Here is a 25,247-nt window from a genome sequence, read left to right as displayed (position 1 = left end):
CCCTGTCCAAACTGTGGGAGAGAGGCGGTCCCCAAAGGAAAATGAGGGGTTAGTGCTAGCGAAGGGGAGGTGGGCGCTGAGCAGGCAGCGGAGGCGGTTGTCAGCCCCGGGCCAAGCCCGAGGTTTACTCAGCCTGGGGTGTTTCTAGGCTTCCTGGTTTATCTGGGAGTGTTTTTCAGATTCTTGCAAATCTCCAAAAAATTTTCCAGTAGAGCTACTGAACAAAATCCACATAGAAGTAGACCCGCACTCTTCCAACCCACGTTGTTCGAAGGTCAAGTGTAGTCGCTGCTCTTTCCCGACCTGGCCAGGCAGCCAGGGTTCGAATGCCGCCGTGCCCGTGACCCCTGCGGCCTCCCCGTCTCCCCCTCTTCTCTGCCTGGCAGGTTGTCGGCTGTGACCACACCCTTGATTCGTCAAAGCAGGAGGACGAGTGTCTGCAGTGTGGCGGCGATGGCACAGCCTGCTATCCTGTCACCGGCACCTTTGATGCCAATCACCTCAGCAGAGGTGGGAGGCTTCCAGAGGTGCCCAGGCAGTTGAGACAAGGGTCTGTTGCCTGTCCTGTCCTTGTCTGTCTCCTGCCCTGGCTGAGTCCCCCTCATAGTCCCAAGGGGGTCTGATCTGTCGCTCGGGTCATCCCTGAAAGGCCTGAGGTCATGGCTCAGGGTGGAGGCCAGACTGCTCCCCTGGAGCCCGTGGACCCGTTAAGAGTTGTGACTTCTGCCCACTCATCCAGTGTAATTAATCTCAGACTGCTGCCACCCACGTGCCCCTCCCCGTCCCTTCCCCACCTGTCCCCTCCCGACTCCGGTTGGGTGCTGAGCCTGCCCACGCGTCTGGCCTTTGTAGAGCGGTTTCTTTTCAAGAGCCCTCTTTCCCAGGCCGCCGGCCCTGCTGTCCCCTACCTGCCCTTCCCGGACGCTGTCTGTGCTGCCGGGCACCTGGCATCCTCAGGGCCCGCTCCTCCCTATGCCCGAGTGGACCCAGAGTCTCTCCGTTTCCCCAGGCTACAACCAGATCCTCGTAGTTCCCGTGGGGGCCACCAGTGTCCGCATCGAGGAGGTGGCTGCCAGCAGGAATTTCCTGGGTGAGGACAGTTTGGGTCCCGGGGGGCTGGGGTGGTGGCAGGGAAGCTGGCAGCCCTGGCAGCTGACAGGGGGCTCGCCCTGCACAGCGGTGAAGAGCATCCGGGGTGACTACTACCTCAACGGGCACTGGACCATCGAGGCCGCCCACGCCCTGCCCGTGGCCAGCACCGTCCTGCACTATGAGCGCGGGGCCCAGGGGGACCTGGCCCCGGAGCGGCTGCACGCCCGCGGCCCCACGTCGGAGCCCCTGGTCATCGAGGTGAGCAGGGCTGGCAGGAGAGGCCTCTGGGGTGCAGGGGGCACCTGGTCCCCAGGGACCCGTGGCAGGAGGGCTGTGGGAAGGTGGTGGTGGGGGGAGCGGTTGGCGACAGGCCTCAGTGAGGACCCCCCTGTGCAGCTCATCAGCCAGGAGTCCAACCCCGGGGTGCGCTACGAGTACCGCCTGCCCCTGAGCACCCTCCGGCCCGGCTTCGGCTGGGGCCACGGCTCGTGGAGTGACTGCAGTGCCGAGTGTGGCGGAGGTGAGGGCTGCGGCCCCGTGTGTGCGGGCGGTCCCCTCCCCGGGACACCCAGCCCTGCGGGGGAGGTGGACAAGTACGTGAGACAGCGCGTGTCAGGCGGGTCACCTTGGGGAAACCCAGGGTTTGGGGAACGCCATAAAGGACCCCCACCTAAGCTAGGAGAACCAGAGGGGGCTTCCCTGAGGCCGTGGCCTCTCACAGAGGAAGGTACTCCATTGGCAGTAGAGGCCAAGCCGGGAGCCGATGACCAGCTGTCAAAGCGGGGCTTGGTCACTCACAGATAAAACTCTGAGCCTCAGTTTCCTCATCTGTAAGTTGGAGGTGATGATGGCACTTACCCCAGGGGGTCATTTGAGGCTAATCAGGATGACCAGACGGTGCCTGGCCCCGAGAGGGCGCTTGGTGCCTGTTGACTCCCAGCCGCCCCTGTGGCCGGGCCTCTGCAGGTCAGCAGTCCCGCCCCGTGTTCTGCACCATCGACAGTGAAGTCCACCCTGACCACATGTGCCAGCACCAACCGCGGCCGGCCAGCCTCCGCCCTTGCAGCCTTCACCCCTGCCCGCAGACCATGCGGTGAGGCCCTTGCCGGTCCCCTCTACCCAGGGTGGGTCCCAGGCACTTGGATGGCAGGGATTGGGGTGCCTACGCTGATTAGGTGTTGAGCAAAGGGGTAGGGTGGCCGGGTGGCCCAGGGCTCGCCACAGATGTGGCTGGAGTGGGGGCAGAGGCAGCTGTCATTTGGGGAGGCTGTTGAGGGGCCTGAACACAGGCCCAGGGCTCTTCTGTCCACTCTTCCTCCTTTTTTTTTTTTTTGGTGGGCATTTTCTTGTTGTTGTTGTTGTTGTTGTTTTTGTATTTTTCTGAAGTTGGAAACAGGGAGGCAGTCAGACAGACTCCCTCATGTGCCCGACCGGGATCCACCCGGCATGCCCACCAGGGGGCGATGCTCTGCCCATCTGGGGCGTTGCTCTGTTGCAACCAGAGCCATTCTAGCGCCTGAGGCAGAGGCCACAGAGCCATCCTCAGCACCTGGGCCATCTTTGCTCCAATGGAGCCTTGGCTGCGGGAGGGGAAGAGAGAGACAGAGAGGAAGGAGAGGGGGAGGGGTGGAGAAGCAGATGGGTGCTTCTCCTGTGTGCCCTGGCCGGGAATCGAACCCGGGACTCCTGCACGCCAGGCCGACGCTCTACCACTGAGCCAACTGGCTAGGGCTTCTGTCCACTCTTGAATGCACAAACAGTGCCTAGACGTCCAGGCTGGTGGCAGGAGGGCTGTAGAAGGTATGGAGGGCCCATCTGTCTGAGCCCGCAGGGCACTTGGCTCAGCAGATGCCCAGGAGCAGGCCAGGGATCGGGCCAAAGGGCCTGCGGACGTCTGCAATGCCTGTTCGGCACAGAGACTCTCTTACCTGCACCAGCCTGGAAGTGGTGCCCGGCTGGGGCCCAGCGTGTGTGCAGGGACAGGTGCTCTGCTGGCCACAGGCTCCCTGTGGCTGGTACAGCCCTTCCACCCTCCTGGCCTTGGTGGCAGCTGGCCTCCTGGGATGGTGGTGGGCCTGGCTTTGCACGTATGCTGTGGGCTGCCCTGTCCTCTGGGTCCTTGTGCCCCAGGGCCAGGCAGGGCCACTCCAGGCCACTTCACATGTGGGTGAGCATGGCCCCTTTGACAGATGCCCCCAACTAAGGTAGGACCCGGAGGGAATGGAGTCTGGCTGGAGGTGCCAGGGCCCTGGTGAGAAGGAGAGGGGCCGCTGAGTGAGGACAGGAGGGTTGAGAGGGAGGCAGCGTGTGCAGGGCCAGCGCCTGGTGGGGGCAGGTGGCGAGGAGGGCCTGGCCTCTGGAGCGCTCTTTGCCCCTCACCCAGCTGCACAGGCTCAGACGGTCAGAGGATGGGCCAGGTGGGGGGTCCCCAGTGTGTGGGAGCTGGTGCTCTTTGGGTCTGGGCTCGGCCCCCGCTGCTTGTGGGGCCAGCCTTACTGACTCCTGCTCCCTGCCAGCTGGAAGGCCGGGCCCTGGACACCCTGCTCGGCCTCCTGCGGAGGCGGCTCCCAGTCCCGTTCTGTCTACTGCGTCTGGTCCGATGGGGCTGGCGTCCAGGAGGCTGTGGAGGAGGCCCGGTGCGCAGGCCTGCCTGGGAAACCCCCGACCTCGCAGGCGTGCGGCCTGCAGCGCTGTGCGGCCTGGAGAGAGGAGCCCTGGGGAGAGGTGAGGCCGGCCAGCAGTCGCAGGGGGGATCCGCCTGGGCCTTGGGCCTGGGGCAGGGCTGGGAGCTGATTCCTTTGCCATAGAAACAGACCCTGGGAGATAAAGTGACCCGCTGGGTGGGTGGGCTTGGGAGCTGTGGCCAAGACCGGGACAAGGAGCAGGTGCTTGGACTCCTGCTCCTGTGTCGCCTCCTCTAGGGTCCCAGGCAGGGCCGGAGAGGCTTGGGCTTGGCAGGGAGAAGCAGCGGAACATGTTGTTTGGGGGCAAGGGAGGGGCTCGCACTGTCTGGGGCTGTCAGTCATGACTTCCAACACCTGCGTGTCCAAGTTACAGACGAGGGAAGGTGGGAAGCGCACCGCAGCCTGGTGTCGGTAACTGTGGTTCAGACTGTGTGACCTCAGGGCAGTGACTCAGCCTCTCTGAGCCAGGGAGCGGGATGTGGGCAGTAGGATGCTGTCTACCCCTCATGCTGGGCTGGGGCTCCAGCTCTGTGATCCAGCATGGATTCTCTGGGGAGGACAAGCTCCTGCTGACGGCCTGGTCCTCACAGTGTTCTGTCAGCTGCGGAGCCGGGGTCCGGAGGAGGAGCGTCACTTGCCGGGGTGACGGGGCGTCTCTGCTGCTTGCCACAGCATGCTCTGTGGAGGACCAGCCGCCTCTCACTGAGCCCTGTGTGCGTGATGACTGTCCCCCCGTCAGTGACCAGGCCTGGAACGTAGGCGCCTGGGGTCTAGTGAGTACTTGCCACCCCCACCTCCCCCCAGGAGCCCCACCAATACCTGCTGCCTTGGTCCCTGGGTCTCTGGCAAATCTCTGCACACAGGCCCTCCTTGCGCCTGATGTGCGTCATCAGGCACCTTCCCCCTCCCTCCCTGCCTTCCTCCCTCCTTCCTTCCTTCCCTCTTTCCCTCCCTTCCTCCCTCCTTCCCTCCTCTCTCCCTCCCTCCTTCCCTGTCTCCCTCCCTGCCTCCCTCCCTCCTTCCTTCCCTCTTTCCCTCCCTTCCTCCCTCCTTCCCTCCTCTCTCCCTCTTTCTCCCCCTCCCTCCTTCCCTCCTTCCCTCCCTCTTCCCTCCTTCCCTCCTTCCCTCCCTCTTCCCTCCTTCCCTCCTTCCCTCTCTCTTTCCTCTTCTCCCTCCCTCCCTGCCTGCCTCCCTCCCTCCTTCCTTCCCTCTCTCCCTTCCTCCCTCCTTCCCTCCTCCCTCCCTCTTTCCTCCCCTCCCTCCTTTCCTCCTTCCCTCCCTCCTTCCCTCCTTCCCTCCCTCCTTCCCTCTCTCTTCTCTCCCTCCCTCCCTCCCTCCCTTCCTCCCTTCTTCCCTCCCTCTTCCCTCCTTCCCTCCTTCCCTCTCTCTTTCCTCCTCTCCCTCCCTCCCTCCCTCCCTCCCTCCCTCCCTCCCTCCCTCCCTCGCGGGTACCCTCCTCCCCACCTGCACCCTCAGGGGCTTGCTCCCATGCACGTAGCTCTCTGTCTATGTGTGGGGTTCTCTCTCTCCACCCCGTGGGCCCTAGTGCTCCAAGAGCTGCGGCTCAGGCACCCGGAGACGTCAGGTCGTCTGTGCCATTGGGCCACCCAGCCACTGCAGGAGCCTGCAGCCGTGGAAGCCTGCAGATGTGGAGCACTGTAACACGCAGCCCTGCCATCTTCCTCCCGGTAAGGACGAGGGGGTGGAGCCTAGGGGCCTGGGCAGACAGACCTCTTTGCCCCGCTGTAAACTGCGCCTGCAGGGTCTGCCTCGGCCTTGTGCGGGGTCAGCCATCTGGAAGGCTCTCCTCCCACATCTCTGCAGCCTCACGAGCCCCGTTCTCTCCCTCAGGGGCAGCACCCCTCAGCCCAGCGCCACCGCTCACTGTACTGCGCTCACCGTAGGCTAGCTGCCCTGTGCTGCAGTGCTTGTATGTGGCTTGTGAGGGCTACTAGTTGTAAACTTCTTGAGGGTGGTCCCCTCGCCCCCCACCACCCCACAGGACTTTGCTAGCGGGTGATACTCAGTGAGTGTCTGTTGAATGACAGTGACTGCATGCAGAGGGGGCGGTGGTCCAGGAAAGATGGTCCTTACACACTGCCCCTGCTCTGTCTCCTTGCCCCCGCCCCCATCCCCGCTGGGAAAGGGGGTGTCCCAGGCATGAGGTGCTGCGGGAGGAAGGGCACAGAGGCCAGCACTTGCGTGGTTGAGGATGTGACACGGAGGGAAGGTGTGGGCTGGGCTGGGGTGCGGGGCTGGCCTGCAGGTTCTGCAGCGAGGTGTCTTCAGCCCTGACGTACCAGTGATTGGGGCCCTGTGGGCCGTGATGGGCGCCCTGTGGGATGTGATGGGGGCCCTGTGGGCTGTGATGGGGGCCCTGTGGGCTGTGATGGGGGCCCTGTGGGATGTGATGGGGGCCCTGTGAGTCGTGATGGGGGCCCTGTGAGCTGTGATGGGGGCCCTGTGGGATGTGATGGAGGGCCTGTGGGCCGAGATGGGGGACCCTGTGGGCCGTGATGGGGGCCCTGTGAGTCGTGATGGGGGCCCTGTGAGTCATGATGGGGGCCCTGTGGGCTGTGATGGGGACCCTGTGGGATGTGATGGGGGCCCTGTGGGATGTGATGGGGACCCTGTGGGCCGTGATGGGGGCCCTGTGGGCCGTGATGGGGACCCTGTGGGCCGTGATGGGGGCCCTGTGGGCCGTGATGGGGGCCCTGTGGGATGTGATGGGGGGCCCTGTGGGCTGTGATGGGGGCCCTGTGGGATGTGATGGGGGCCCTGTGGGATGTGATGGGGACCCTGTGGGCTGTGATGGGGGCCCTGTGGGCTGTGATGGGGGCCCTGTGGGCGTGATGGGGGCCCTGTGGGATGTGATGGGGACCCTGTGGGCCGTGATGGGCGCCCTGTGGGATGTGATGGGGGCCCTGTGGGATGTGATGGGGGCCCTGTGGGATGTGACGGGGGCCCTGTGGGATGTGATGGGGGCCCTGTGGGATGTGATGGGGGCCCTGTGGGATGTGATGGGGGCCCTGTGGGCTGTGATGGGGTCCTGTGGGATGTGATGGGGGCCCGGTGGGATGTGATGGGGGCCCTGTGGGATGTGATGGGCGCCCTGTGGGATGTGATGGGGACCCTGTGGGATGTGATGGGGACCCTGTGGGCTGTGATGGGGACCATGTGAGTCATGATGGGGGGCCCTGTGGGCCGTGATGGGGGCCCTGTGGGATGTGATGGGGGCCCTGTGGGATGTGATGGGGGGCCAGTCGTGATCGGGGGCCCTGTGGGCCGTGATGGGGACCCTGTGGGCCGTGATGGGGGCCCTGTGGGATGTGATGGGGGCCCTGTGGGATGTGATGGGGGCCCTGTGGGATGTGATGGGGGCCCTGTGGGCTGTGATGGGGTCCTGTGGGATGTGATGGGGGCCCTGTGGGATGTGATGGGGGCCCTGTGGGATGTGATGGGGGCCCTGTGGGATGTGATGGGGGCCCTGTGAGTCATGATGGGGGGCCCTGTGGGCCGTGATGGGGGCCCTGTGGGATGTGATGGGGGCCCTGTGGGATGTGATGGGGGGCCAGTCGTGATCGGGGGCCCTGTGGGCCGTGATGGGGACCCTGTGGGCCGTGATGGGGGCCCTGTGGGATGTGATGGGGGCCCTGTGGGATGTGATGGGGGCCCTGTGGGATGTGACGGGGGCCCTGTGGGATGTGACGGGGGCCCTGCGGGCTGTGACGGGGGCCCTGCGGGCTGTGACGGGGGCCCTGCGGGCTGTGACGGGGGCCCTGCGGGATGTGACGGGGGCCCTGTGGGATGTGACGGGGGCCCTGCGGGCTGTGACGGGGGCCCTGCGGGCTGTGACGGGGGCCCTGTGGGATGTGACGGGGGCCCTGTGGGATGTGACGGGGGCCCTGCGGGCTGTGACGGGGGCCCTGCGGGATGTGACGGGGGCCCTGTGGGATGTGACGGGGGCCCTGTGGGATGTGACGGGGGCCCTGCGGGCTGTGACGGGGGCCCTGCGGGATGTGACGGGGGCCCTGTGGGATGTGACGGGGGCCCTGTGGGATGTGACGGGGGCCCTGCGGGCTGTGACGGGGGCCCTGCGGGCTGTGACGGGGTCCCTGCGGGATGTGACGGGGGCCCTGCGGGATGTGACGGGGGCCCTGTGGGCCGTGACGGGCAGTGGTAGGATTCCGATGGAGGCACATGGCAGGATACATAAGAACCAGTGGTCTGGAGTCAACAGTGCACCCGGGCTGGGTTCAAATCTCCACTCCATTGCCAGCCAGCCGTGTGGCCCGGGGAACTGCCTCTCCTCTCTGATTCCTGGTTTCCCCCTCCGTGCAGTGGGCTTAGTAAGCGTGACTTTCCAGGCTTGTGATGAGTCACCTGGCACAATGCCCGAACACACAGTGCTCCAGAAGCAGAGAGCTGGCCGTGGTGGTGGTGAGGCTGTGTGGGGGCCCTGGGCCAGGCTCCTGGGCACCTCGGCCTGGCCCCTGTGATGTACGAGGAGGATCCTCAGGCTCCTATGAGCCCAGCTCCCTAGAGCCACTCAGTACCCCAGGGCCCTGGACATCTTCCTGGAAGAGGTGGCCCTGAGCCTGCCCCTAGAAGCACTCACATGGTAGAAAGGAAGGAAATGGAGAGAGAATTTCAAGCCAGGCTGAGTTGTTAAAGAAATAACCTCCACAATGATTTTTATAAATACAAACATAATGTATACTCATGTGGTTAGTCTAGAGAAATTAGAAATATAGTATATGTAGAGAACCTTAAATTGCCTTTGATCTCACCTATTAGTGGTTTAGCATACTTGCTGTGGTGTGTGTGTTGTTTTGTACCTGCTTTTCCCCTTTAATGCCATTTGATATGTGACCATTTTCCAGTGGCATGATTTCTGGGAGCTTTGAAGAAGTTCATGATGGGAGAGAATTGAGGATTGTGATGTTTTCTGGTGGTTCGGTTCTATAGCTAATGCCGCAGGGCATACTGGCAGATGCCGAGGAGGAGGGCCCACGGAGCACAGGAGGAGGCCCACAGAGGGATGGTGTCCCAGTGGACACCCGGGCTTACCCAGGCGGCCTCTGCTTTCTCCTCTTTCTAGACTCTAGAGCAGCGCTTGCACATAGAAATAGAACACCAGACACAGATGTCATTTAAAATATTCTGAGAGCAACATTTAAAAAGTGAAAAGAAACAAGTAAATTTATACTTAATAATTATTTTATTTAACCCAACATGGTATTTTAAACATACAATTGATAGAAAAATTATGGGATAGTTTGCATTCTTTTTACACAAGACTTTTAAAAAAATTAAATCTTTGGAATCCAAAATATAATTGACACAGCCCAGCCCATCCAGATGCTAACATTTCACTGGCATATGTGACCAATACAGTTGACAGAGTAGATTCACTACCCAAGTTGTTGTAAACATAGGTGTTTTCCCAGAAATGAATCAAGCATTAGTGGTTTTTTTTGTGTGTGTGACAGAAACAGAGGGACAGATAGGGACAGATAGAAAGGGAGAGAAATGAGAAGCATCAATTCTTCATTGCAGCACCTTAGTTCATTGATTGCTTTCTCATATGTGCCTTCACCGGGAGGCTCCAGCTGAGCCAGTGATCCCTTGCTCAAGCCAGTGACCTTGGGCTCAAGCCAGCGATCTTGGGCTTCAAGTCAGTGACATTTGGGCTCAAGCCAATGGCTATCATAGAAATAACCCCACGCTCAAGCCAGTGACCCCACGCTCAAGCCGACAACCTTGCGGTTTTGAACCTGGGCCCTCTGCGTCCCAGTCCGACACTCTATGCACTGCACTACCGCCTGGTCAGGCTGAAGCATTAGTATTTATATTTAAAGTTAATCCTAATTAAAGAATTTAAAAGTCAGTTTCTCAATCACTCTGGCCACATTTCAAGCACGCAGTAACTCCGCCTCAGCCCAGGGTGTGAGGGCGGCGACACGTCTGTCCAGCTCTGTGCTTTTAGGGCGGGGGCGAGGCTGAAGGCACAGGTTTTGTCGATAGGCCGCCAGGGAGCCGTGCAGAGGTTTGGAGCTAGGCAGTGACACAGTTATTTAGGAGACATTGGGCACCTGCCTGAGGGTCAGACTGAAGGGGAGACAGCTGGATGGCGGAAGCCGGTGGGGAGCAGGCTGCAGAAATCGAGCACTAGCAAGAGCAATAGAAGTGAAGGGCCAGGTGCCGGCCTCGCAGGCTTGTGGAAAGGGGTCCTAGACTCGTGAAGCCTGAGAATACGGAAGAGACGCGTCACAGAAGGGGAGGCCAGAGGCAGGGTGGGCTTGGCAGAAGGGTGCTTCTCACGTTGAGGTGACAGGGACAGCAGGCGGGGATCCGGGCCGTCTGGGGACTGCATGCAGGGCCTGAGAGAACGTGGTAGGCGATGGTTTGAGTCAGGAGAGAGGTGTTGGCCTGGGTGGGATAGGCGAATAAAATGAAAACAAGATTTTACTATGTCATTATGGAGTCTTTCAACCCTAAATCATCCTTTCTTAAATAGTCCCTGGGGCCGGGCAAGATGTAGTCCATATGGGAATGGAATTTTCACTTACTTTTAAATAGCTTTATTCTATTATGCAATAATTGGCTTATTGTAGAAAATTTGAAAAATGGTAACAAATAGAAGGAAGAGACCCCCTCATCCCAACACACACACACACATACACGCACACACTCACACACACACACACACACACTGATGACGCACTCAGAAACTTCCACTGTGAGCATTTGGGATGTGTTCTAAAAGTCTTACTTTATTCATCATTATAAAAATAAATTCCTGTGGTGGTGCAGTGGATAAAGCGTCGACCTGGAACGCTGAGGTCGCCGGTTCAAAACCCTGCGCTTGTTTGGTCAAGGCACATATGGGAGTTGATGCTTCCTGCTCCTCCCCCTGTTCTATCTCTCTCTCTCTCCTCTCTCTCCTCTCTAAAATGAATAGATAATAATAATAAAAAGTTGGAGGGTCTTCAATAAATAAATAAATTCCTGTTGCCTTAATTTTCTTTACTCAGCCTTTTGCATTTTTCCCTATTTTATAATGAAAATATTTTACATAACTATTATATAAACATTATATACCATAAAATTCACACATTCTAGTGGTATATATAATTCATGATTTTTAAAAATTTTTATTTTAATGGGGTGACATCAATAAATCAGGGTACATATATTCAAAGAAAATATGTCCAGGTTATCTTGTCATTCAGTTCTGTTGCATACTCATCACCCAAAGAGAGATTGTCCTCTGTCACCTTCTATCTAGTTTTCTTTGTACCCCTCCCCCTCCCTCCTTCCCTTTCCCCGCCCCCTGTAACCACCACATTCTTGTCCATGTCTCTTAGTCTCGTTTTTATGTCCCACCAATGTATGGAATCCTGCAGTTCTTGTTTTTTTCTGATTTACTTATTTCACTCCATATAATGTTATCAAGATCCCACCATTTTGTTGTAAGTGATCCGATGTCATCATTTCTTATGGCTGAATAGTATACCATGGTGTATATGTGCCACATCTTCTTTATCTAGTCTTTTATTTTTTTTTACAGTGATTAAAGCCTTTAAGCAAACTCTTGGCCAATACAGCAAGAATCCATAAAAGAGTAGTGTCCTTAACATGTTCACCAAGTCTAAGCTGGCCCCAACACCATGCCAAATCCCTGAAAAATGCAACCCAACCCCAGTTCAGTCTGTTAGGAGCTGTCACAAGGAGCGGGAGTTCAGGAAAAGTCCACATCCAGGAAAAGTCCGCATGGCACTGGAATTGTTGTCACCATTCTATACTTTGCAGCTCACGTCCAAGTCCCAATGACCGCTGCTTCTAGCTGGTAATGATTCAGGTAGACTGGAAAAGCCATCTGCAGCATGTGTGGAGATGGAGCTTCTGTTCTCCTCTGCCTGGAGAGATGAGACCAGGTTGCTTTTCCCTGGAGCTCTGCAACTGTGGCATGGTAAAGAGAACCTTGGGATACACTAAGCTAGGTGGCAAAGGTAGGTTCATAATAGAAGTTGGCAAAAGGGGGAAAGAGAGCTCTAAATTAGGAGTAGGTCCCAGCCTGAAATATGAGTGGGGCATTGAGGTAGGAGGAAAAAAGGAAACACTATATATTAAACCAAGCAGCAGAAAATAGGACTATCAACACCCACAACAGAGATCTTCGAGGGAAGAATAAAAAACCTGACTATTCAGGCAAGACATAGTTAAGTGGCCCTTGTGCAAATGAGATCAGTTTAATTTTGAATATATAGAAGTTGAAGAGCCTGACCAGGCAGTGGATAGAGTGTCAGCCTGGGATGCAAAGGACCCAGGGTTGAAACCCTGAGGTTGCCAGCTTGAGCACGGGGTTGTTGGCTTGAGTGTGAGATCATAGACATGACCTCATGGTTACTGACGTGAAGCCCAAGGTTGCTGGCTTGAACAAGGGGTCACTCACTCTGCTGTAGCCCCCCTATCAAGGCACATATGAGAAAGCAATCAGTGAACAACTAAGGTGCCACAATGAAGAATTGATGCTTCTCATCTCTCTCTCCTCTTGTCTGTCTCTCTCTTGCAAAAACAAAAAAATAAAAACCAAGTTGAACTGTATAGTGAGTAGCTGTATACTCACCTTCTCAATTCTACAAATAGTACTTTGTTATATTTGCTTTTTCATTAGTCTCTTTCTGCCCATTTTTCAATCCAATTTTTTTCCCATTGATTTGAGAGAGAGGAAGAATGAGGGAAAGAGAGAAGGGGGAAATGAGGGGGGGAGAGAGAAAGTAACGTTAACTTGTGTTCCACTTAATTGTTCCATCTAGCTGTGCACTCATTGGTTGCTTCTCGTAAGTGCTCTGACCAGGATCGAACCTGTGACCTTGGCATGCCGGGACAACGCTTTACCCATGGAGCCACCTGGCCAGGGCAATCTAATTACTTTAAAAAAAATTTTTTTTTAAAATTTATTCATTTTAGAGAGAGAAAGAGAAAGAGCGGGTAAGAGCGGGAAGCATCAACTCCCATATGTGTCCCAACCAGTCAAACCCAGGGTTTCGAACTGGAGACCTCAGCATTCGAGGTCGATGCTTTATCCACTGCGCCACCACAGGCCAGACTCTTACTACTTTTAATGTGGAATCTTTTTATTGAAGTAAAATTCACACAACATACGGTGAAACATTTTAAAGTGTACAACTTGGTGTCTTTGGGTGTATTCATAGTACTGTACAACTCCCAGCTTTCCCCTAGTTTCAGAAATTTCCATCACCCGTTAAAGCACCCTGCACCCACTGAGTAATCCCTTTCTGTTAACCTTAGTGCCTTCCCCAGTAACCTGATCCGCTTTCTGTCCTCCTGCATTTGCTTAGTTTGGGTTTCCTCATAGAAAAGGACCAGGAGACCTCTTGTGACTGGTTTCCTTCGAGGATGTGGCTGAGGTTCTCCAGGTTGTAGCGTGTGTGAGCACGCTGCCCTTTTTGTAGACGCATAACATTGTTATAAGGATACACCGCCGTCTGCTCACCCGTTCATCTGCTGAGGGCGGAGAGGGCCGTTCCCCCCTTTTGGCTGTATTGAAAGTGCTGCTGTAAACATTCACGTGCAAGTCTCCATGTGAACACAGGTGTTCATTTCTCTTGGGTATGTGCCTAGGAGTGGATTCGGTGGGCTGTAGAGTAATCCCAGTGTTTAACTGTCTGAGGGATTGGTGGCTGGCATCGTTTTACGTCCCCACCAGCGATGTGTGACGGCTCCACTTTGGTATCTCGTTATGTCTTTGTTTAGCATTTCCTTAGTGACCAGTGGTGTTGCACATCTTCTCGTGTGCTTATAGCCCATTTGTATATCTTCTTTGGAAAAATGCCTGTTCAAGTTCTTTGCTCATTTTTTTTTTTTTCTGAAGCTGGAAACGGGGAGAGACAGTCAGACAGACTCCCGCATGCGCCCGACCGGGATCCACCCGGCACGCCCACCAGGGGCGAAGCTCTGCCCACCAGGGGGCGATGCTCTGCCCCTCCGGGGCGTAGCTCTGCCGCGACCAGAGCCACTCTAGCGCCTGGGGCAGAGGCCAAGGAGCCATCCCCAGCGCCCGGGCCATCTTTGCTCCAATGGAGCCTTGGCTGCGGCTGCGGGAGAGGAAGAGAGAGACAGAGAGGAAGGAGGGGGGGTGGGGGGTGGAGAAGCAAATGGGCGCTTCTCGTATGTGCCCTGGCCAGGAATCAAACCCGGGTCCCCCGCACGCCAGGCCGACACTCTACCGCTGAGCCAACCGGCCAGGGCCTCTTTGCTCATTTTTAATTGGATTATTTGTTCTTTCATCAACTCAATTTAAAAAAATTGTGTATCACTTTTTGGTTTTTGGAGTTGAGAGCAAACATAGATGCTAATTTTATATCTGGCTTTCCTTTTTGCTGAACGAATAATACTAGTATTTTCCATGTGATTAAAGACCTTTAAAAGGGTGTCTTATGAAATCACAGGTACTGCCCATGTCACGCCCGCTGTCCCGGGTTCCCCAGGCCCCGTCTGAGCAGTGGGCTGGGGGCCAGTGTTGGTCAGGGCTCGCCACGGTGCAAGCCCACTCCTCTCCTCCATTCCTCTGCATCCCACCCGGCTGCCTGGGCTCCCTGCAGAAGTCCCCAGCACGCAGGACGTACACACCAATCTCAGGGCCCCCTGGATGTCTTTGGGTCCTCGGGAGGCCCCTGCCTCGGGTAAGAAGCTTGGTGGAAGCCCCTAGCCCAGAGCCCTGGAGCTGGAGGTTGTGGGTGGGGTGAGCGGCTTGGGGGTGGGGTGGAGAGAGGTGGGTCTGATCTGGACACAGAGGAGGAGGTGAGGAACCAGGCGGACATCATGTGTCTTTTGCTTCCTCTTCTTTCTAGATTCCAGAGATCAGAGGTGGGCATCCCGAGAGCAACCCTCTGCTCGGGGTAACTCCCGGGGAGACCAGCACCCCCACCTGCCAGCCCCAGTCCCCGCCTCTTCTCTGCAGCCATCTCCACACCAGCAGCCCCTGTGGTCTGGCTTGGGGCCCCGTGACTGCAGACACAGCCCCCATGGGTGCTGCCCTGATGGCCACACGGTATCCCTTGGGCCGCAGTGGCAAGGCTGCCCTGGGGCCTCTTGTGAGCAGAGCAGGTAAGTGCCTCTTCCTCTTCACCGGGTCAGAGAGAGAAGAGGGTGTGTGTGTGTGTGTGTGTGTGTGTGTGTGTGTGTGTGTGTATGCATGCGTGCGTGCGTGCGTGTGTGTGTGTGTATGTGTGTTGGGGGTAGTGTTTGACAGGCAGGGCAGCCTCTCTGCTCAGAAAGGCGGGTGGGGTGGGTTGCTGAGCTCAGGAATGGGCCCACGGAGCGTGACGTCTCCAGCTGCCCTCACCCTGCTCCCTCTCGCTGTGCTTCCCCCTGCGCCCAGCCGCAGGTGGGGGTGGGGGGTGGGGGGGGTGGGCCTGCTTTCTCTGCAGAGCTCAACCTGTGGAGCTGTAGCTTCAGTCGGGCTCCTACTCCCTCAGGGGCCAGCCAGGCTTTGGGGCCGGCTCAGCCATATACTGGCTGTGTGCTGGTGACTTGGGCAAATTACTTGACCTCTCTGATCTTGGCTTCCTCTGCTGAGAGTTGGGAACAGTGACAGCAATTGGCTGGGGTGACTGTGAGGCTGAACCGATTCTCACGGTGCCTGGCACAGAGAGGGCTCTCTGATCCGGTCCTCCTTTCACCGTTCCCCTCATGGCCTGCTTGTGGGGGTAGATTAAGTGTGGGTTCTGACCCCCTTGCTGCCCCGTCTCCCGTCGAGCCTGATGATCAGGCAGGCTCAGGTTCATTCCCCTCCTCGGCTTTGTGGTAGGCGTGTGTGTGGAGGATTTGCTAACAAATCCTTATTTGTGTTCCCGTTGCCCTCCCTGCTGGCCACTGTGTGGTTGGCAGACGTAGAGAGTGGGCGTGCAGAATGGTTCGCCTCACACGCAGGGACACACTGTCTCCCCCTCGGACCCTCACCTGGTCACCCCCAGCATGGGAGCCTCGGGGTGCTGGAATCTCAGGCCCCTGGAAGGCCCTGGGTAGTGAGGGGAGGGCTGTGATGTCTGTCTAGGTACGGGTGCTGCCCGGACGGGGTGTCTGCGGCTGAGGGGCCCCATCAAGCTGGCTGCGCAAGGCCTCCCAGCAGCGCCGACTCCGGGAGCTGGCCGGGGTGGCGCGGAGCGGCCTCCACAGTAAGTGTCTGATTCACTGGACGAGGCCGGAGCCCGGCCCGGACCTGCTCTGGGCCGCTGTGCAGCTTTGGCCTTGGAGGAGGGGGTCCCTGAAGCCTGCTGGCCTGGGTTGCCCTCTCGGGGACACGCAGCTTCAGCGACGGTCTGCGGCTGGCGTTTCCCCCGACATTCTCCTAGCCGCTGACCGTCCCCCAGGGCCGGGGCTCTGCAGGGTGGCTCCCAGTCTCCCCCTCTTCCTGCCATCCCCTCCAGGCACGGGAGAGCCCCCACCAAGGGCCAGACTGATTCCCAACTTCCTCCCCAGGCGCCCCAGGCCCAGCAGGCCCAGCAGAGTGAACCCAGTGAGTGCCGGGGCTCCCAGTTTGGCTGTTGCTATGACAACGTGGCCTCTGCAGCAGGCCCTTTTGGAGAAGGCTGTGCGGGGCAGCCCAGCTATGGTGAGTGGAAGCCCTTTCTCGTCCCGGTGGGCAGGCTGGTCCCACTGTGCACCCCACCCCCACTCAAAGCCAACAGCCTTCCTAGGCTCAGCTCATTTCTTCCACAAGTACCCAGTGACCACTTACTAGGTGCCAGGCCAGAGGACAGAGCCAGACTGCTCTCATTTCCAGCAGTCTGCACTGGGGGCCGCCAGGTCGCTCGGGGGGTTGGGGAGAGTTGTAGGTGGGGATCCCACAGCGAAGGAAGGCCTGTCCTTCCTGGGGTCACAGACCCCTTCAGAGGCACAGACAGTGGAGGATGGTCAGTGTGGAATGGAGAGGGAGTCCCCACCCTGCCTGGGGTGAGTCCTGGAGGGAAGATATTGAGGCTGGAGCACAGGGCGCATGGGTGTGCTTCTGGGGACCAACATGGGCGTGTTGAAAGCCAGACAGGCAGGTGGTCAGGGCCGGCAGGAGGCTTTAAGCAGGGGCCAGCCATGGTCACATCTGAAAGTGGCAAGGTGGAGCAGACTGTGCTGGGGAGGGGACTGATAGAACGGGCAGGTGGGGCGGGAGGGAGGTTCAGAGTTTGGCAAAGGGCCCTGGGAACAGTGTGAGCATCTTCACAGGCCCCTGGGTCCTTATCCTCCTGAGCTTGTCAAGGAGAAGCCCTGGGTGGCCCTGTGTGCCCTTCATGGGTCTAGTCAGGGATGGGGAGGGTGGGAAGGAGTCAGTCCAGGGAGCTCCCAGGCCTGACCTTCTGGAGGGCTCTAGTTCTGTGGGTGAAGGTGGACGGGCTAATTGCAGAGGCTGTGGTGGTCCCAGGGCGGGGGTAGGCAGAGAACAGACGGTGCCCGCAGGGTCGGGCCAGGGGCCTGGGCAGGGTGGCGGGCGTGCTCCACAGACTGGGACAGGCTCCTGTCTCTGAAGGGACGGTGGGTACTTCTTGGCAGGGCTCTGCTGGGCAGCGTTATAACTGGCCACCTGGGTGACACGCACCCTTACCCTCAGCATACCCCGTGCGGTGCCTGCTGCCCAGCGCCCTCGGCTCCTGCGCCGACTGGACCACCCGCTGGTACTTCATCGCCTCCGTGGGCCGGTGTAACCGCTTCTGGTACGGGAGCTGCTACGGCAACGCCAACAACTTTGCCTCAGAGGAGGAGTGCATGAGCAGCTGCCGGGGGTCTCAACATGCACGCCCTCACCCCGATCCTGGAGCCACTGGCCAGACCACCCACAGAGAGGGTGGTGGCAGCAGTCTTGGAGGCCAGCAGCAGGCCAGTCGGCACAGGACTGAAGCCACAGTCCACAGACAGCCCTTGCCTTCTGGTGGCCTCCAGTGGCAAGACCGGGAACGTGGGCAGGGGGAGGAGCACCACACCCAGGCCTCGGGAGAAAGGACCTGGGGCCAGGAGCTGGGGCCCAGCACCCCCGGACTGGGCGGAGATGCCCGGCGGCCAGCACCGCCCTCCCACGGCTCCTCCTACAGGTGAGCCTCACCTTTCCCAGGAAGGGGGAGAGGGACCCAGGCCAGGAGCTGAGCCTGTTGCAGCTGAAACCCTGAGGTCAGCTGGCCCTCCCTCCCCATCCCTTACCTTGAATCCTCTAGCAGCCCTGCCCAGAGACCGTGCTCCCTGGGGAAGCTCAGGCTTCGGGGTCAGGCGGCCAGTACACATGGTGTCTGGATTCTCCAGCTGACCTTGCCGGGTCTACGCAGTTAGAAACGCTTATGGGCTTCGTGACTTAGCAAGTCCTCCAGCTTCTCCAAGTCTGTTTCTACACCTGTGAAATGATGATATTGTCTCACAGGTTCAAGGCCAATTCCATTTGCTAGAATTCTTGGGACTGTGTCACACTGATGAGAGACTTGGGAAGATTATAAACACAGTGGAACAGGAGTGCAGTTCCGTCCCCACGGGACTCTGCCGTGGGCCGTCTCCCCGGCCTCCCCCTCCCGGGGCCTGTGCTGCCTCTGCCGCGGCCGCAGGAACAGGTCGGGGTGGCGGTGCCGTGGGCAGGTTGGGAGGGCTGCTGGAGTGTGGCCTCCCGTGATGCCAACTGCCCCACAAGTGCCCGTGATGGGATGGCTGACACGCACTGAGGAAGGGGTCGTCTCTGGTCCTGGCACACAGGTCACTAGGGCAGGTCCTCACCCCCCACCTTTCCAGGATCAGCTTGGCGGGCTCGGAGCCCTCTCTGGTGCAGGCGGCCCTGGGGCAGGTGGTGCGGCTCTTCTGCCCGGGCGACACCTCCATGGACTCCCACATCAGGTGGCAGAAAGATGGGCGGCCCACCTCCTCTGACAGGTGTGCAGGGGCCCTCCTGCAGCCCTCTGGCTTCCTCTGGGATGGGAGAGGGAGTGTGGGGTTCCGGTCCCCTCTGGTCAGAGCGTTGGGGCCTGAGGGGGTTGGGGTCCTCATTGTCCTCAGGACCCAGAGCTCAAGTCCCCTTTCTGTTCGCTCAGGCACAGGCTGCAGCCCGACGGCTCCCTGGTCATCAGCCCCCTGCAGGCAGAGGACGCTGGCTCTTACAGCTGCGGCGCCAGGCCAGGCCGTGACTCTCCAAAGATCCAGCTTCGCATCACAGGTGTCTGTCCCCCTCCCCGCTGTGGGTCCCCATGGACCCCATGGTGGAAAGGACTGGCTGAGTGGGCCTAAACTGGGGCACCCCGTGACAGAGGGCAGGGGGCGTTGGTGGGCCCAGGCATCCCGGGGGGGACGGGACTGTGCATTCCAGTTGGGCTGGGTGGAGGCTTTGCCCCTCACGGTCCTCATTTCTCCACGTGCCCCCCACCAGCCTCATAGCCCACCCTTCCTTCCACCCCCTTCTCCCCACAGCTCACCCCTTGCTTCTCCTGGCCTCATGACAGGGGCTGACATGGCCGTGCTGTCTGAGGCCGAGTCAAGGCACTTCCCTCAGACCAGGGGCCCTGCCCAGAGCCACAGCCCTCAGGACTCCAGCCTAAGGGAGAATGCTGGGGGTCCGGGGACCATCTCCTCCACTCATCCCCGGCCCGCAACCAGGTGACAGGGTGGCAGGGTGGCAGTGCCCCCACCCCCCCGCCAGGGCCAGGGCCCGGGCCCGGGCCCATGGAGATCTCAGTGGGTGAGGGGAGAGGGAGGTAAATGGGCCCCAGGCCAGTGTGTGCTGCGGCCAGGCATGCTGCCCGTTCAGGGCTGTCAGGTGAGGACTAGAAACACAAGGCTCCCTGGGCTCAGCCCCCTCCCGCCCCAAGCAGGTGGAACGGGGCGGCCACAGCCCAAGACTCGGGAGCCGCGGGAAGGGAAGAGTATCAAGAGGAAGGGCCCGCTGTAGGGGACAGGCTTGAAGGACACAGTTCACAGAAGGGATGTGGAGGGATGGACCGTACTGGTCAGCCCCTAGTCAGGTGTTAGGGTGGGGTGGGGAGAAAGCTTAGGGGGCTGTTAGACGTTGCCCCGGGCAGTTACTGATGGGCCCCTTACCAGAACAGAAGGTGGTTTCAGGAAGCTTAATCTGGCTGGAGAGGGAGGAGGGGTCCCTGGCTTGTGAAGAGGTGCCACGGATGGGAATGGGGGAGACAGTGGCAGGGACCTCTCAGGGCTGTGGCATGCTTACTCTGCAGGCTGCGCCTGGTCCAGAACCAGCCTAGGGTGGTGGAAGCCCGTCCAGGACAGCGGATCCGGCTGACCTGCCGCACTGAGGGCTCCCCGCCCCCAGCCATCGAGTGGCAGAGAGATGGGCAGGCCCTGTCTTCTCCCAGGTTTGGTTAGCTCTCTCCCCTCCCTACTGTCTGCACCCCTCCCCGCCCTGTGCAGGCCCCTGGGGAAAGGAGCTGCCAGGAGTCACCTCTGGTGACGGGCTCGGCCGGGCCCAGGCCTTCCCAGTGTGGTTAGGGACTGAGCCACAGGCCAGTCAACAGGTGCTGGCCGAGGGAGGGAAGGAGGCGGTCCTAGTTCTGGCTGTAGTAACAGCTAACTCTGAGGGAGCCATGTGAGCGTGAGGCTGGTCTCCACTGTACAACCTGCAGAAGAGCCACGCTGCAGTAGGTGTTCTTCTGTCCCCCTTTTCCACACAAGCTTAACACCACACAGCTCCTAAGTGGCAGAACCAGAATTTGAGCCTACTAAATGAGTATTGCAAAAACCAGAAACCCAAATTATTTTGTATTGGAAAATTTGAAATGATTTATCGCCAGGGTTAAAAGTCAGGCACCTTCAAGTGCATGAGCGCTGGAGCTGGAGGTCAGCTGGCCCTCTGGTCAGACCCCGTTTTCTCCTGGAAAAGGAAGGCCCTGCCTCCTCCCACCTCTGCCCCCGAGGGACGGAGCCCCCTGACTCTGCTTGGTCCCCAGGCGCCAGCAGCAGCCCGACGGCTCTCTGGTCATCAGCCCGGTGGCTGTGGAAGATGGCGGCTTCTACACCTGTGTCGCCTACAGTGGGCGGGACCGAGTGCAGCGACGGGTTCAGCTCCGAGTTCTGGGTACGGTGCCGTCCTGAACGGAAGGGCGGGGCGCCAGTTGCCTTTAGGTGAGGTGGCACAGGTTGGGCAGGATCGGTTAACAGTGCCTCCTTCTTGCGCCCAGGGGAGCTGACAATCACAGGGCTGCCTTCTACCATGATAGTTCCAGAAGGTGACACAGCCAGGCTGCTCTGTGTGGTGACAGGAGAAGATGTGAACATCAGATGGTCTAGGTGAGGCTTACTCCAGGCGGGCCTGCTGCTGCCACTGCCACTGCCACTGCCACCCCCCCACCATGCCTCCCGGCCGGGTGCCTTGCCAGTGAGGCCCGGTAACCAATCCAGGGTTTCTCAGCCATGGCACTGCTGCCAACTTGGACCTGATAATTTTTGGTTGTTTGGGGCTGTCTTGTGCATTGTGAAATGCAAAATGGTGGAAAATAACCTCACCATTCACCCCTCATCATTGCCCTGGGTCTCCCCTCAGTGGAGGGGCTCCACTTACCCTGTAACCCCAGCTAGACACCTGTTGTTCTTGATTTCTTCTTCCCTTCCCCACATCTGACCCTCACTCCAGGCCCTGTGTTGCATGTCATCCACCTGTGTGCACAGCCGCTGACCCGGTCTGTTCTCAGGCTTGCTCCCCAGCGCCCACTGCAGTCAGAGACCCTTTCAAAGCACAAGTGCCGTGTCTGTCAGTCCTGCTTAGCTTATACCCCTCCGCTAGCCCCAGGACCCAGTCCAAACTCCGGACCAGAGCCATGTACACTTCTCTCCAGCTCACCCTTACCTGCATGGCCTTCCTTCAAGCTCCTGAGTCCCATGTTCCCCCTCTCTGCCAGCCAGCTGCAACCTTCTCAGCGTCAGGCCAGGCGACAGCTCGCCGTCTTCCTCGGGGGAGTCTCTCCCGAACACCTGCAGCCCCACCCCAGGGCCCTGGAGGCAGGGAGTGCTCAGCCCTTCCCCTGGCACCTCAGGACGCTCATGGCCCTTTGCTAAGGAGAAGTCAGTGTGGCTCCTCTCTGGGTCAGAGGCACATTTACAGACACTCGGTCACTGTGCCCAGTTGGTTTGAGTGTGTTACATCTGAGTTATTTTGCTTTGGTAATGTCCTAACTTTTTTTTTCCCCCTTTTTTCTTTTTTTTTCTGTATTTTTCTGAAGTTGGAAACGGGGAGAGACAGACTCCCGCATGCGCCCGACCGGGATCCACCCGGCACGCCCACCAGGGGGTGACGCTCTGCCCACCAGGGGGTGATGCTCTGCCCCTCTGGGGCGTCGCTCTGTTGCGACCAGAGCCACTCTAGCGCCTGGGGCAGAGGCCAAGGAGCCATCCCCAGCGCCCGGGCCATCTTTGCTCCAGTGGAGCCTCGGCCACGGGAGGGGAAGAGAGAGACAGAGAGGAAGGAGAGGGGGAGGGGTGGAGAAGCAGATGGGCGCTTCTTCTGTGTGCCCTGGCCGGGAATCGAACCCGGGACTTCTGCACGCCAGGCCGATGCTCTACCACTGAGCCAACCGGCCAGGGCCAATGTCCTATCTTTTGGGTACCTTGTCCCACCTCTTCCTTGAGGTGAGGGTCATCTGTCCACAAACAGGGAGCACCTGGTTCTGAAATGGTCTTTGAGGGCCTCCTCCTGGCCCTGGACAGCTCTCCCACTGTCCTCTCCCTTCCAGGAACGGGCTTCCGGTATGGGGCGATGGCCACCGTGTGCACCAGTCTCCAGATGGCACGCTGCTGATCCACAACCTGCGAGCCCGGGACGAGGGCTCCTACACGTGCAGCTCCTACCGCGGGAGGCAGGCCGTCAGCCGCAGCACCGAGCTGAAGGTGGTCCCGCCAGGTGAGGAGGCTGCCTGCTCTGAAGAGCGGGGTTGTGTAGCGGGCTGAGGAAGAGTGCGTCCGAGGGGCTCTGCTCCCAAGTCCTGGCTCAGCATGACAGTTCCTGGAGTGTGACTCGGGGCAGAGGCTGAACTGTCCTGAGTCTGTCCCCCTCACCTGCGCAGTGTGGGCTTACACCGCCTGGCGGGGTTGTAGTGAAGATGAAAGAAAGAGTGCGCATGACAGGCGTCTGGTAATAGCTGATGGACGATATTAAGTATCACTTTTTACACTTACTGCTTTAATTTTCAGAAATATGATTGACTAGAACTTCATAACAATACTTAAGGCACTCAGACCACTAAAATCTGTCCATTCTAATGAAGGTGGCAAAACATGGTCCTACGACTGAAAGTGCCTTTATGGCCCTCTGACCATGTAACCCAGAAAACAGGGCAGGGATTACTGTCACATCCTTACAAATGAGACAGACATCCGGAGAGCTCAAGTGATATGTCCACCAGTCCGCAGCAAGTTCATGGCGTAGCTGGTGCTACAGCCTAGGTCTTTTACCCCTCGTAGTTAATGTTCTTTTAACTAAGCTATTGCATCTGTAAGTGGGCAGAATTTTACTTGCATTATTCAGTAATTTGATGTTTTCCAGCTCTCGTTTTGAGCTGTTATATTATCAAATTTCAATGAATCTAGATACCATATTGTAATCTCCATTATTTTAATACCACTAAGGAAAAAAAGGATGCCGAGATACAATGCTAAGACACCATCAATTAATATGCAGTCCAATTTGACAGGTTAGAATATGAAAATAAGTGCATCTCAGAACTGATGAAACAGACTGGTTTAATGTTCAGACTCACAAGAGCTCTGTATTCAGATAAGCCCACCGGAGAAGGGAGGGAGCTCTGCCCTATGCCTGGCCTGACCATCCTGTGTACCCTCGGCCCAAGGTCATTGAACAGCAGGGGGCGCCTTGGGCCAGGTAGCCGGTTCTCACGGGGCTGGAAACAGACTGGGGGAGAAGGTGCCAGGGACTCCTGAGCTGGTCTGCCTGCACGTCAACGGTCAGGGCGGCACCAGGGGCACGGCTGCACTCGGGGTGTGCCCTGGGTTCCAGCTTGAGGGTGGGACCTGGCTCATGGCAGAAAGGTTGCTTAGTGAGCTGGACTGACACCCAGGCTTCCACTTTGTGAGCGCCTCAGAACAGTGACTGGGACTCACACGCAGGGCCCAGCCCAGTGCTCGGCACGGCTAGGTGCTCAGATACCTGGTGACCGAGTGTGTGTGCGCATGAAGGCGCCACCGTAGTGGCAGCACCCTATGCAGGGGTGACTTTTCCCCTGTGAGGATGCCCAGCAAATTGATCGTCTGTCTACAGAATAACCAATCTCGCAGGACTGAAGACAAACCCGAGTGCAGATAGATTTGAGAAAGAGCTGCTAGGACCCTGATGGTGTCTGTGATTAGCTACAGGCATGTCTGTATGGGAAACCGCCTTACAATCAGAAACTTGCTTGATCAAGGCTGGTGGGGCTCCTGCTGTGTGTGTGCACCGTTCTGATAGGACCTGCCTCTCGGAACAACACTCACAGCCTCCGTCGGCCATTTCTCTGTCACCACACTGGCTGAGAGTGTTCCTAACTTAGTTTGGGGGCATTGTGCTTGAGCTAGCCACACTCTAGTGTAAGGGACACACTTCTGTTGTGAGGACCCCTCAACCTTTTTGCCTAAAAGATTGGTTTGAAACAAAATACTCTAGGGGGTCACTCAGCTCTTTAAATGAGGGGGAGTGAGGTTATCGGGCAAAACACAGTTGAATATTCAAATTTAGCTCAGGTTACTGTGCGGCTGTTAACATCATCTCCGTTCCAGATGAGGAAAGAGAGGCACACAGTGTACGTACCGTGCCCAAAGGCAGCCTGGGGGTGAGTAGGAGAGCCCAGACTGGGCCCAGGGGGTCGGGCTGTGGAGCTGGTGTGCTGACCCTGATGCTGAAGCACCTACCCTCTGGGCCGTGCTAGGCTACAGCTGAGATAAAGCTGATATGAAAGGTACTGGTTTTTCAACCACATGTGTAAGTGGCTTGCTGATCATGTTGGTTCATGTAAGCACACGTGGTCAGCACTCTCGTTATACTGACATATCGAACCTTCTTAGTCACAGTCTGTTAGCTGCACTTTGGCAGGAAGCATGGGGTAGAGGGGTAAGCCTCCCCTAATCCAGGGGGGCTAACTTTAGGGAAGGTGCTACTCAGGCCTAAGCCAAGTGGGAGCGAGAGCCCCTTCCAGAAAGAAAAGGGAAGTAGCTAGGCCGCTTGAGTCCTAAGATGAAGCAGCAGAACGGAACTCTCACGGGCGTTTGTAAGATACAGAAGCTCCCAGCAGATGCAGAGGAGGCACCCAGCACTTGCACCCAGTCTATAGTAGTAGAGCCACTGTTCACAAGACTGTTTCCCCATCACTTCGCCTAACACAGCCTGCTTTCTCAGGGGGAAGAGAAAAACTGGAGCGGTGGGGACTAAGTGACTGGGATATGCTGGGACTGCTGAAGGCACAAACTTTTGAGGTTCGAGAA

The 25,247-nt window shown here is 58.2% G+C and overlaps 1 protein-coding gene across 1 annotated transcript in view; it reads left to right on the top strand.

The window, feature by feature from the left end:
- PAPLN (papilin, proteoglycan like sulfated glycoprotein) overlaps positions 1–25,247 on the top strand; it is a 51,894-nt gene that overhangs the window by 15,669 nt on the left and 10,978 nt on the right. The window contains exons 7-26 of the mRNA XM_066343079.1: positions 387–510; positions 1,010–1,090; positions 1,178–1,350; positions 1,489–1,612; positions 2,059–2,185; positions 3,609–3,816; positions 4,367–4,549; positions 5,323–5,464; positions 14,408–14,488; positions 14,657–14,912; positions 15,862–15,982; positions 16,287–16,419; positions 17,410–17,887; positions 18,567–18,704; positions 18,863–18,984; positions 19,268–19,421; positions 20,003–20,140; positions 20,732–20,859; positions 20,963–21,071; positions 22,511–22,677. Of these exons, the coding sequence (XP_066199176.1) occupies positions 387–510; positions 1,010–1,090; positions 1,178–1,350; positions 1,489–1,612; positions 2,059–2,185; positions 3,609–3,816; positions 4,367–4,549; positions 5,323–5,464; positions 14,408–14,488; positions 14,657–14,912; positions 15,862–15,982; positions 16,287–16,419; positions 17,410–17,887; positions 18,567–18,704; positions 18,863–18,984; positions 19,268–19,421; positions 20,003–20,140; positions 20,732–20,859; positions 20,963–21,071; positions 22,511–22,677 (3,187 nt within the window). The remainder of the gene's footprint in view (positions 1–386; positions 511–1,009; positions 1,091–1,177; positions 1,351–1,488; positions 1,613–2,058; positions 2,186–3,608; positions 3,817–4,366; positions 4,550–5,322; positions 5,465–14,407; positions 14,489–14,656; positions 14,913–15,861; positions 15,983–16,286; positions 16,420–17,409; positions 17,888–18,566; positions 18,705–18,862; positions 18,985–19,267; positions 19,422–20,002; positions 20,141–20,731; positions 20,860–20,962; positions 21,072–22,510; positions 22,678–25,247) is intronic.

This window comes from Saccopteryx leptura, chromosome 6, assembly GCF_036850995.1.
Source record: "Saccopteryx leptura isolate mSacLep1 chromosome 6, mSacLep1_pri_phased_curated, whole genome shotgun sequence".
NCBI lineage: Eukaryota > Metazoa > Chordata > Mammalia > Chiroptera > Emballonuridae > Saccopteryx > Saccopteryx leptura.
This window is presented reverse-complemented; position numbering and strand designations above follow the sequence as displayed.